General features: G+C 46.4%; 1 protein-coding gene across 1 annotated transcript in view; it reads left to right on the top strand.

Moving 5' to 3' along the window:
* The first annotated feature begins 324 nt into the window (after nt 1–324).
* ston2 (stonin 2) overlaps nt 325–12,500 on the top strand; it is a 32,239-nt gene continuing 20,063 nt past the window's right edge. The window contains exons 1-3 of the mRNA XM_062522950.1: nt 325–495; nt 2,597–2,761; nt 10,548–10,715. Coding sequence (XP_062378934.1) covers nt 354–495; nt 2,597–2,761; nt 10,548–10,715 — 475 coding nt within the window. The 5' untranslated portion in view covers nt 325–353. The remainder of the gene's footprint in view (nt 496–2,596; nt 2,762–10,547; nt 10,716–12,500) is intronic.

The raw sequence follows: 12,500 nt of genomic DNA, 5'->3' as shown, positions 1-12,500 counted from the left end.
ATACACAATTATGCGGCTAATATACAGGAAATTACTGTAAACAATGCGGCTTACATGCGGGAAATAACTGTACTGTGCATTTACTGCATACTGTATACAGTATTATACTGTATGTATTCACACACACTGTATTTTCACAAGCCAAACTCTTTCCATTTGTCCTCTCTCTCCTCTCCTCCCCCTTTGTGGGTCTGTGCCCCACCTGTCCAGGTGTGTATGGAGCGTGAAAGGCCTTTGGAGTGAGAGGCCTCCGACACCCCCCACCCCTCCACCCTCCACCCCAGTGGGGGATCAACACCCCCCCCCCCCCCCCCCCCTCAAATCCCCTCCTGGTTGCCGTGACACCCTGGGCTATGGCCACCAGCAGTAGCGGCAGTAACAGCAGCAGCGGCGGTGACGGGAGAACGACGCCTCGAGCGGCCTGGGCGGCCTTCAGCGACGGTGGCCCCTCCTCCTCCTCCTCCTCCTCCTCCCCTGCTGAGGGGCGGCGCACAGGTTGGGGACCATTTGAATTTTGGGTGTTCACACAGTGAAGTGAAGTAAAGTAAAGTAAAGTAAAGTAAAGTAAAGTAAAGTAAAGTAAAGTAAAGCGTAATGAAGTGAAGTGAAGCGAAGGGAAGCAAAGCATTGTGAGCAGAATTTAGCAGACACTCTTCTTCAAAATGAAATGAAATGTTCACAAAGCAAAGCAAAGCAAAGCAAAGCAAAGCAAAGCAAAGCAAAGCAAAGCAAAGCAAAGCAAAGCAAAGCAAAGCATTGTGAGCAGAATCTAGCAGACACTCTTCTCCAAAATGAGACGGGCTCGCAACAGCAGTTTTGGGATGAGAACTCCGGCTGATTTACTGTGCCACGGCAACGCTACTGCTGCTTCACCAGACTGCCACAACAAGCCAGTTATTTCACCAGGGATCTCAGAGGATAGAGTACACCACAATCAGATAAACTGAGACTAGGATTTGATGGAGCAGTTTTCAGGGCACCACATTATCCAATAACCAGACGATGTGATTAAGATACAGTATCTTGTGTGTGTGTGTGTGTACTCTCCGGTCTTGGTGTGTGTCTGCTGTGTGTGTGTATGTGTGTGTGCGTGCGTGCGGCGTGTGTGTGTGTGTGTGTGAGGGAGGCTGTTGTGACTTGTGTGATCCTCTTTGGGAGCTCAGCGCCATATCTGAGGAGGCAGCTCACTGCGTTGCCCGAGCCCAACTCCGGGGGCTAAATCAGTTAGCCGGCGATCAGGAGTGGAGATATCGGCCCTTAGAGGACATCCAGGCCTCCACTTCCCCTGCTGTGCTGTGCTGTGCCGCGCTACGCTACGCTACGCTATGCGGCTACGCTACTATACGCTGCCTGGGCTGATATTTCTGGCCATGCCCACAGATAAAGACGCCAAATCTACTCTCAGACAATTGAGTGTGGCGGCAGCCTCTCTGATTCCAGACAGTACCTGGGCAGTGTGTGTGTGTGTGTGTGTGTGTGTGTGTGTGTTTGTTTGTGGGTCTTATCACTAGATGCATGCAGTACTTCCCTGCTTTTGCAGCGCTGGACTTGGTTTGGTACTCCATATGTGTGTGTGTGTGTGTGTGTGTGTGTGTGTGTGTGTGTGTGTGTGTGTGTGTGTGTGTTGATCTGGTTGTTGATGCACTGTGAGTGTCTGTTATCACCCTGCTGAGACATTCCCCAGGTTAACTGGCACCCAGAGCCTGGACAGTGCTGGAGTGCACACTCATGGGACGCTCATGTGTGTGTGTGTGTGTGTGTGTGTGTGTGTGTGTGTGTGTGTGTGTGTGCTAGAGTGTGTGTATCACCCTCATGTGACATTCCCTGCTGCCTACTGCTCATGGTGGACTTGGCAGTGTGTGTGTGTGTGTGTGTGTGTGTGTGTGTGTGTGTGTCTCAGTCAGTGTGTGTGTGTGTGTGTGTGTGCCAGTGTGTGTGTGTGTGTGTGTGTGTACACTGTATGTCAGTGTGTGTGTGTGTGTGTCAGTGTGTGTTTTTGTCTGTCAGAGTGCATTATCACCACTCTGTAATTCACAAGTGGAGAAGCAGCATTGGACTGGGTATATACAATAGTGTGTTGCTGATTTGACAGACTGTATGTAGGATAGGTGCTGAACTTTGGTGTGTTGAAGCTGTGCAGGGCATTCTCAGTGTGTGTAGATGTACAATGTTGAAAAGTTGATTTATGCTATAGCTGGTTGGTAGGGTGTTGGTAGTTGCCATGTGGATGTGCGATAGCTTGAATTGGGTGAGTTGTGTCAGGTTTGACAGCTGCCTGACACCCACATGTTACCAGGTGTGTGTATGTGGGCTGCAAGATTGAGGTCAGTGTATTTGAATGCTCTGTGTGTGCATGTGTGTGTGTGGGGGGTGACATGTGTGTGTCTGTGTCTGTTTGTGTGTGTGTGTGTGTGTGTGTGTGTATGTGTGTGTGTGTGTGTGATGGGGGGGTGATGTGTGTGTGTGTGTGTGTGTGTGTGTGTGTGTGTGTGTGTGTGTGTGTGTGTGTGTACCGGTATGTACAGTACATGGACATGCACATATACTGTATGTGTATTGCTTGGATAACCATGTGTTTGTGTCCACTTTCCTCCAGGCGAGGGGAGCGTCCCGCAGTTGCCCGACCGAGCCCTGCCCACCTCAGACTCCTCTGCCTGGGCAGAAGATACGCCTGCTCAGCCTCCTCAGTCCAGCTCCTGGGTCCAGTTCGAGGAGAAGCCGTGGTCCTCGTCCCCTCCCCCGCCCCCGTTGCAGGTAAAAGGTATGACCCAGATGGAGCATCCTGTCTGAGGCACTGAGGGTGTGGAACAGTGCTGCTCTGTTACAGTAATCTGCTTGGACCCCTCTCTCTCTCTTTCTGTGTGTGTGTGTGTGTGTGTGTGTGTGTTTAAACTGCTTGAACCCCTGTGTGTGTGTGTGTGTGTGTGTGTGTGTGTGTGTGTGTGTGTGTGTGTGTGTGTGTGTGTGTGTGTGTGTGTGTGTGTGCGTGCGTGTCTGTCTCTGTATGTGTGTGTGTGTGTGTGTGTGTGTGTGTGTGTGTATAAACTACTTGGACCCTTGTGTGTGTGTGTGTGTGTGTCTGTCTGCATGCATCTCATCTTTCGCTGCCCTCTCTGCATACCTGAGCTGAACTGAGCTGCCCCCTCGGCACCTGTGCTGCACTGCACGCACCTGATTCAGCTTGTAGATAGAGCATTGTCATGACAGAACTTTTCTGTGTTCAAAATGTTCACATTCTCAGTACATAGTGCACTGTAGTGAATGACTACAGTAATTCCCTGTGTATTAGCTGCATTGTGTATTTTAATATAAGTGTTTTATGCAAGTTTAAAGAAACAAAGCCATATTAGTATCAAATTAACTGCCCCTGTGTATTAAACTTCATAGCTGAAGAAATGTTGCAAAATCGATGCATAAGCCGCGGCTAATAATTGGGACATTACGGTATGATAGAGGTAATTCATCACATAGTGCAGACGTTTGTAGACGAGAGAGTAATCATATATACAGAGTGGGTTAACTGGATCTCAAATCTACAGTACGTGGGTGGACGATCAGAGAGTGCAGACCTCTGCCAAGGCCAGACAGTTGTGTGCTGCAATGTTTGTGAAAGTGAAACATTTGTCAAGCCAACCTGTAAGTTGGACACTCACTGTCCTAGCTGAGGTGTTGTAACATCAACTCGACCAGTGTTTATCAAACGTTTTCAGACTAAGGACCACTTCACCAATAATAAAAAATAAATACCTCACAGACCACCTTACTCGCTAAATATCCTAGATAAAAACAATAGGCTTTCTTCAGCAATATATCACAATTTACTCACGCTTAAGCAGTTTTAGGAAGCAGCTATAAAAAACATGATATTTTAACACATCTGCTTGCGGAGTACCAGGGGATAGCTTACATACCACCACAAATTCTAGCATGATGAGTGTAGTGCAAAATACCGGGGATAGCTTGCACCACAAATTCAAATTCTAGATTCTTTCAAGGAGTCTTTAGGAGTCGTCAGCAGTCAGTCAGCAGAGAGCTTTATTCACGGTACCGGAGACCTACTGTACGTCTTGCGTTGCGTCTAACAGATGCAGTCAGACAATACAACACAAAGTTACCCTTCTCATACAGCTTGAAAAAAGATGACGTCTCCGTTTGTGGTATGTCAATCATTCAATGACTGCATCACCCAACCCGTCAGCATTGACCACAAGGCTGTAGCCCATAATGACTGACATCTATGGTATTTCTTCAGGCTTGACCTGACCCCTGTAACTTAGGAGGAAGACGCCAGCTTCTCAAAGCACCTTGGAAAGGCTGTACTACAGATGTCAGACGCAAATCATCAGTTCAGCTTCTGTCTACTCATACATTTCCATTAATAACTTGCTTCCAGACCAAAAGACTAAATGAGGAAATATAGAGAGCACATAGTATATGGTTCTTCACGCACACCTCTTTAGGGTTAAAATGTCTTCCTACATGAACTAAAAATGTGGAAGTTGAATTTTGCGAAGCACATGTTCCATCCTTCCCACTCTTCACATACATGCTGTACATTCCCATGAATGTTTGTATGTATGTACAGGTATGTATGTATGTATGTATGTACTGTATGTATGTATTGTATGTACATTGTACATACTGTATGTATGTATGTATGTATGTATTTGTTTCTTTCACTCCCATCTGATGGTGCACAGCCCACTAGTGTGTCCAGATTAGCTGTCGTAACCCAAAAGGCAAAGCCCAAAAACGGGATGACATAATCTCCCCCATTCATGCCTTTGCAGTGCAGTCACTGGGCCCTTGACTGCTGAAGTGAGCATGAAATCTGTAGGACATGGGAGCAATTAAGCAAGTCATACTCAGACACATCATTATCCCCGTGTGAGCGGTAAATCAGCGACTTGGCCCAGCGAGGGAGTGAGCCAGAGTGTCCCAGCGTAGTGGTCTGCTCCTCTGCAGTGCGCCTGGTCTGGTGTCGGGTGTCTGGGTGGATATAGAGAGAGGCGCAGGACAAGGAGGGGTGGGGCGCCATTTCACAGCAACGCTTTTGTGCCCAACAAGTTCAGACAGTCCGTGTTTGTGTGTGTGTGTGTGTGTGTGTGTGTGTGTGTGTGTGTGTGTGTGTGTATATGTGTGTCTGTCACACTCTCTCTCTCGCTCTCTCTCTGTGTGTGTGTGTGTCTCTCTCTCTCTCTCTCCCTCTCTCTCTCTTTGTGTGTGTGTGTGTGTGTGTGTGTGTGTGTGTTATATGGGCTGCATGGTAGCTAATTGTTGGGGTTTAATGAGAGTGTCTGCCTCTCTGCTCCCCAAAACAAAGACATAACCTCAGAACACGAGAATGAGCCATATCTGCCGTCATAATCAGATAGTCATTACCGGGTGGGTCCGGGGTGTGTTTCTGCTGTCAGAACCAACACAAAGACTTCCAGAGACATGACTTGCATTGTTGTTCCCCCCTCTCCTTGCGGTTCAGTAGTTGTTGTGTAACCACGGCACATCCACAGATGCTCTCTCAGACAGATCCGATTTGTCAATCAACAAGTAATCTAGCTAATGGCTGTCGGGGGGTGTGTGTGTGTGGGGGGGGGGCATCGTTTGTCTCAAGGCAGCTAACGCAGTGTGGGCGTGGAGGAAAACCTCCCGTTGCCATAGCGATCACAATAAATCAGCTGGCGTTCCTGATTTGTCTGCACGGCTCTGTGTTTGCCGGGAGCTTTTGGCTGGTGTGTGCAGTGGGTGCCTGTTTTTCCCCCTCGCATGATCAGGAAATGAAGGCCGTTATGAAACAGTTGAATTGGATTGCCAGGAGGATGAAAAGTGATCTGTATAAACATCTCCAGAGTTGATGTAATCAGCCTCGCAAAGCTTCACAATCACTCTGGAAATGGAGTGTGAGGTGTGCAAGTGTGTGTGTGTGTGTGTGTGTGTTTGTGTGTGTGTACGTGAGTACTCCTCAGTCTTGGTTTGTATGTCTCCTGTGTGTATTAATGTGTGTGTGTGTTTGTGTGTGTGTATGTGTGTGTCTGCCTGCTGTGTGTGTTAATGTGTGTGTGTTTGTGTGTGTGTGTGTGTGTGTGTGTCTGCTGTGTGTGTGTGTCTGCCTGCTGTGTGTGTTAATGTGTGTGTGTATGCATGTCTGCTGTGTGTGTGTGTGTGTGTGTGTGTGTGTGTGTGTGTGTGTCTGCTGTATGTGTGTGCGCATATGTGTGTTGTCTCTGCGTGTACGTAAACTCATGCATCAGGCTAAGTCTCGGCTACTTAATGAAATATGGTGGTACTGTATCGCTTGAGCTCTTCCCGGATGCCATCTCTGTAGGATTTCACATTTCAGTTTTATGGTGTGTCGATTAAAAACAGTGGTGGGGTTCACTGTCAGTTAAACTAAACATGGTGAGATTACATTCCTTGAGATTACATACAGAAAGGATGATTGGTTGACTGGCTGTAATGAGGTAAATGTTATAGACACAGTTTGTCTGTTTAAAATTTGAGCAGTGTGTTTAACCTGAACAAATATTATATATGTATAGATGTAATTGGTAGAGTTTAAAGCAGATCTTTTCTTGTGTAGATATTTTGGTCCTCATACTCTTTGGTCATTGCATACAGGGAAGGACAGGTTGTTACAGACACCATTCATTGAATTGTTGTCACCATCTTTGTTTATATAAAATAACTCTAGATTAGCGTGCAGCTTGTATGTACAGTAAGGTGGCATTCATACCGTAATTTCCCGACTATTAGCCGCGGCTTATACATTGATTTAGCAAAATTTCTTCCGCTATGAGGTTAATACAGGGAGGCAGTTAATATGGTGTTACAGTTTTTTTCAATTGCTAACAAGCGTTTGTCCATTCAGTTGACACATTTTCAAAACTCTAAACACAGTTAGCACAGCATCGGTCTTTCGTGGCCATACCATTCACACATTTCATGTTGTTTTCACACAGTATGCAGTCAGTGAATACATTTTCACAATGCTTACATTTTCTTAACAGACAAACTATACCTCCCAACAAAATAATGGAACGTTTTTGTATTATTTTCCAATGTTAACACACAACATCCCACAATAGTTAAAACAATATTCCAAACCTTAGATACAGTATAAAAACCTCAGCTTCTGCAATGTTATCAATTCAAAAGCAATATATCTCAGCTGATAATAAACAAACAATCGAATAATTGACACACAGATGATTTATGTTGGGTAAATTGGGCCAACCACAGCTGATTTCAGTCTGTCTTAGACTCAGTGGCAGGGGTCTCTATTACATTGACACTTACACAGTAAAAAGAGGAGGTGATGTTTTTGGAAGCAGAAACAGAAAAAGACAAATACTGTAATGTCTGGACAAGGAAGAGCAAGAGTAAGGGGCCCAGGGAGAAGAGCAGGCCTTGTGAGAGATGCAGTGAGAGGTGCAGGAGCACTGAGAGGAGCAGGTGCAGAGATTAGACACAGTAATATTGTGCTTTTTATTTTGTTCACCCCCTTTTTATCTGGGCTTTTTGCTGTTATTTTTTGTTCAGAATGCTCTTGTGTATCATGGATATTTTGTTCACTGCAATGCTGTAAAACTTTTTCTGTTCTATCATAGTCTTTATGATAAAACAGTATACTGCACCTCCTGTAGGCCTATGAACAGTAAAAAAAAAAAAAAAAAAAAAAAAAAAAAAAAATTGCTTTTTACCGGAATGCATTTGAATGTGAACATTACATCTGGACATACAGTTCCTAACCAAGAATTTTACAGTAGTGTAAAAATGCTGGATTGCATGTTTTGCATGCAACTACCTGTAAAACTGAAACATAAAAGTCTATGCAGTTTTTGTAATGTGAACAGTAGCCAGTATTTTGAAACCTAGTGTACTCTGATTGACTGCATGTATCTTGTGAAGTGAAAACAAGTTTTAGTCTTTGACAAAATAACTTCATTTTGAGTCAGGTTTCCAGTGTTTTGGTAAAGTAAGTGTTTGCAGAGAAATGACGAGTTAGTGTATATGTAACAAAATGTGGTGTAAGAACATGGGATGTGCTTTTGAGAGGAAAATGATCCATTCGGCCAATTGTGTTTTGTAGGTGAGAGTCTGTGTTTAGAGTTTTGAAAATGTGTCAAATGAATGGACAAACGCTTGTTAGCGATTGAAAAAAACTGTAATATGGTTTTGTTTCTTTTAACTTACATAAAACACTGTCCTGCGGTTTATACACAATGTCTATAGACTATACTAGACTCTGATATTATTTAGTCTATAGTATTAGATAGGATCTGGGCCAAACCTGAGCCAGATCAGGGCCACAGTCAGCAGCTCTGTCTGTCTACGTATAGTCATTAGTAGTACTATTGCTAGTAGTGTTACTGATACCATTATTACTACCGTAATTTCCCAACTATTAGCTATGGCTTATACATTGATTTTGCAACATGTCTTCAGCTATGAGGTTAATGCACAATAGCAGTTAATATGGTATTACTGTAATATGGTTTTATTTATTTTAACTTGCGTAAAACGCTGTACAAATGCTTATACACAATGCGGCTAATACACAGGAAATGACTGTAAGTGTAGCTGTAGTTTATTGCATCATTGCCACAGTTTCACAGAGCCTCTGACCATTGTGGCATCATGGCTGACAACGCCTGCTCAGATCTGGACCACAATCTCTGCAGTTGACCGCTGTTATATCATACTGACAGTGCTGCATGTAGAGATATGTTTAGATAGCACAGTGGCTGGATAGTCTACACCCCCCCCCCCCCCCCCCCCCACACACACACACACACACACATACACAATCTGAGGTCAAATTGAAAGGCATAGCGCTTTATCAGGAAAGATCTGTTGTGATGTGTGCGTTTGCCACGCGTCCAAAAACAGTCTGGTTGCCAGTGCTCTGTCTGTGTCTGTCTGTGCCAAGGGTGTGCTCTGAAATGGGTTTTGACGGCAGTGCAATTCTTTCTGTTTAAATGTTGTTTTTTGTTCTTTTATGCCGCGTTCAATGAATGTTCACAATGAGATGAGCACCACAGGCCCTAAAATGATGTGTGTGTGTGTGTGTTTCAGTACGTGCGAGTGTGTGGGTGTGTGCATTAGCTCACACTGTTGTTTAAAGTCTCTGTGAAATATTTGCCTCTGCGCTGCTAAGCTCGGTGGCAGATTGCGAGCTATTCCATAGTCATTGTGCACGGAGGTAATGGCCCCTCAGACAGTAATTATGGAGCGGCTAATTAAAATCATCGAGCTGATTGATTGGCCTTACTGTTGTGATGGGTCGGATCCCTATCAGCATTCCTGCCGTTCCCGGCGTTCCCTACCTCATCCCTGATGTGTAATCCGTTTGCCAAAGCGATGTTAGTCCCCCGAGTGCATATTTAATAGGCGCTATTCATAATTCAATGATCAACACCTGCTCATTAGTCTAGAACACAAGCACTTGTGTTGCTGTGCAGACTTAATTGTGTTTGTGTATGTCTGAATATGTTTGTGTGTGTCTGTGTGTGTGTGTGTGTGTGTGTGTTCGCATCTGTGAATATTTCTATAGTGAGATTACATGCCTTGCAATGCTTGCAGTGCTTGTTTGTGCTTGTTTGTGAATGCGAGTGAAGAGTTTGTGTTGGTGACTGTGTGTGTGCCCAAGTCATTTTGAGCGTCAGTACCAGTATGCATTTCTTAGTTTGCATGCATGTCTAAGTGCATTTATGTTTGTTTATCCGACCTTATCATAATTGTACCGGTATTTGCAAGTTTATTTGTGTAAAGACACGTGTGCAAGTATCAACACTGTCTCTCTCTTTCCCTCTCTCCACATAATCTCCCTCTTTCCCTTCTCTACTCTCTCTCCACTCTCCCCATCTTTCTCACTCTTCTTTTTTTCTTTCTGTGTCTTTTCCTTCTTCTCCCTTTCTCTAAACAATATCTAAACATGAAAATAACGGAGATATAAACGGAGATCATATTCTCTCTCACTCTCTCTCTCTCTCTCTTCTCTCTCTCTCTCTCTCTCTCTCTCTCTCTCTCTCTCTCTCTCTTTCTATCTCTCTCTATAGGGGTTGGATGGTTGTGTGTGGGGGGGGGCATGGGCAAGTGATTTGTAATATATGAAGTATAATGTGGTTTGTACAGTTCTTTATGGAGAGGGGATGAATTTGGGGGTCTAATCAGATGTTGACACTGTTGTGTATCGTGTGTCATGAATCCATGGTTGAAGAGTGATCCAATAAATGGGTGTTAAACCTCTCTCTCCCTCCCACCCTCTCTTTCCCCCTCTCCATTTCACTCTCTCTCCCCTCTCTCTCTTTCCCTCTCTCTATCTCGCTCTCTCTCCCTTTTTCTCTCTCTCTCTCCTCACTCTCATCCTCTCTCTACTTCTCTCTGCCCCCCTTATGTCCCTCCCTTTCTCTCTCCCTCTTTCTCTCTCTCTCTCTCTCTCTCTCTCTCCCTCCCTTTCTCTCTCTCTCTCTCTCTCTCTCTCTCTCTCTCTCTCTCTCTCTCTCTCTCTCTCTCTCTCTCCCTCCTCCGTTCTCCCTCTCCCTCGGTAGGCCCCAGGCACAGTGTCTGCTCCTCTGCCAGTTTCTGGAGCGTGGTGCCCCCCTCTGAAAGCAGCTGGACCACACAGTCAGAGGAGCAGAGTTCTCTGAGCATGGGGGCCTCCTCCTGTGACCTGCCCTCCCTCAACGCAGAGAGCCCCTCACGGCCACACTCCTCCAGTGAGTACCTTACACACACGCACGCACGCACGCACGCACGCACGCACGCACGCACGCACGCACGCACGCACGCACGCACGCACGCACGCACGCACGCACACACACACACACACACACACACACACACACATACAGTCAGAGGAGCAGAGCTCTCTAAGCATGGGCACCTCATGACCACACTGCTTGTGAATCCTAGTGAATCTCTCCCTCTCTCTCTCTCTCTCTCTCTCTCTCTTAAGCTAAATATATACTGACTCATACATGCACACACCCATGGTAAATATGATACGCACACACATGCAGTCATGGTATCTCTCACACACACAGGCAAGCTCACACACTCACTCACTCACTCACTCACTCACTCACTTATACTCACACCCCACTCCTCACACCTGAAAAGTCAACTTCAGTAGTCAGTTGCCAGACATGAGTGTTTGTGCTTATGTGTGTGTGTGTGTGTGTGTGTGTGTGTGTGTGTGTGTGTGCTTATTGCTTATATATATATAACACACATATCTCTGTGTGTGGGTGTGTGTGTATGTTGTTATCTCCCTCTTGAGATCGACTCACACAGCTGTTTGACACATGGGCCTGACTCAGACTCGGTCTCTGTGGTCAGACACTCCCTGCTATTGTGGAGCGTTGAGGAGAAGTGACCTCTCCCCTATCCTCTCTCCTCTGCTAGATAGGCCCCCGATTGGGAACGCACCCTGACCCGCAGACCAGTGATGTGGTCCAGCATTGTGGTCTGTCCTAGATAGGCCCCGATTGGGAACGCACCCTGACCCGCAGTCCAGTGATGTGGTCCAGCATTGTGGTCTGTCCTAGATAGCCCCCCGATTGGGAACGCGTCTAGAGAGTCTGGGAAGGAAGAGTGTGTTGATGTGGGCCGGCGTGGACGTGGGTCTGGACCGCATGGCTGGGAGAGGCCGCTGCTGTGGTCAAGCGTTGAGGTCTACTAGACCCTGGATTAGGCCAGTTCTGGCTCTTATCTGCTGCTTTTGAAGTCTGCGTAGTGATGGGTCTGAGCCTGGATACTCCCTGCTGGAGAGGACAGGCCACAGATGTGCTGCAGCACTGAGGGCCAACACTGCTCTCTTTGTGTGTGTGTGTGTGTGTGTGTGTGTGTGTGTGTGTGTGTGTGTGTGTGTGTGTGTGTGTGTGTGTGTGTGTGTGTGTGTGTGTGTGTGTGTGTGTGTGTGTGTGTGTGTGTGTGTGTGTGTGTGTTTGTGTATGTGATCCAACACTGAGTTTTCTCCCAGTCTGGGCCAGCTTAGGGCCTCTCTCTGTGTGTGTGTGTGTGTGTGTGTGTGTTTGTGTGGGTAAGTGTGTATTACACAGACAGACACACAGACACACACACACACAGACACACACACACACAGACACACACACACACACACACACACACACACACACACACACACACACACACACACACACACACCCAGGTCTTTGAATGGGAACAGATCCTCCACAGATCCTCCCGCCCTGGTGGAGCTCTTCTGGGCCAGGAAACTCACAAAGCAGGAGAGCGAACGGAACGGAGTGAGCGAACCTCACAAAAGGTCACGCGGGAGGTCACGCGGGGAGAATAAACGCTGCTGTGTGAGGCGCAGGGACTCCTCCGCTGGGGAGGCCAGCCCTCGCGGGGAGCTCAACACCTCCTCTCTGCTCCTGGACAGGATAGACAGACCAGAGAGAGAGAGAGAGAGACCAGCCCTCGTGAGGAACACCTCCTCTCTGCTCCTGGACAGGATAGACAGACCAGAGAGAGAGAGA

This window comes from Sardina pilchardus, chromosome 20 (assembly GCF_963854185.1).
Source record: "Sardina pilchardus chromosome 20, fSarPil1.1, whole genome shotgun sequence".
NCBI lineage: Eukaryota > Metazoa > Chordata > Actinopteri > Clupeiformes > Clupeidae > Sardina > Sardina pilchardus.
This window is presented reverse-complemented; position numbering and strand designations above follow the sequence as displayed.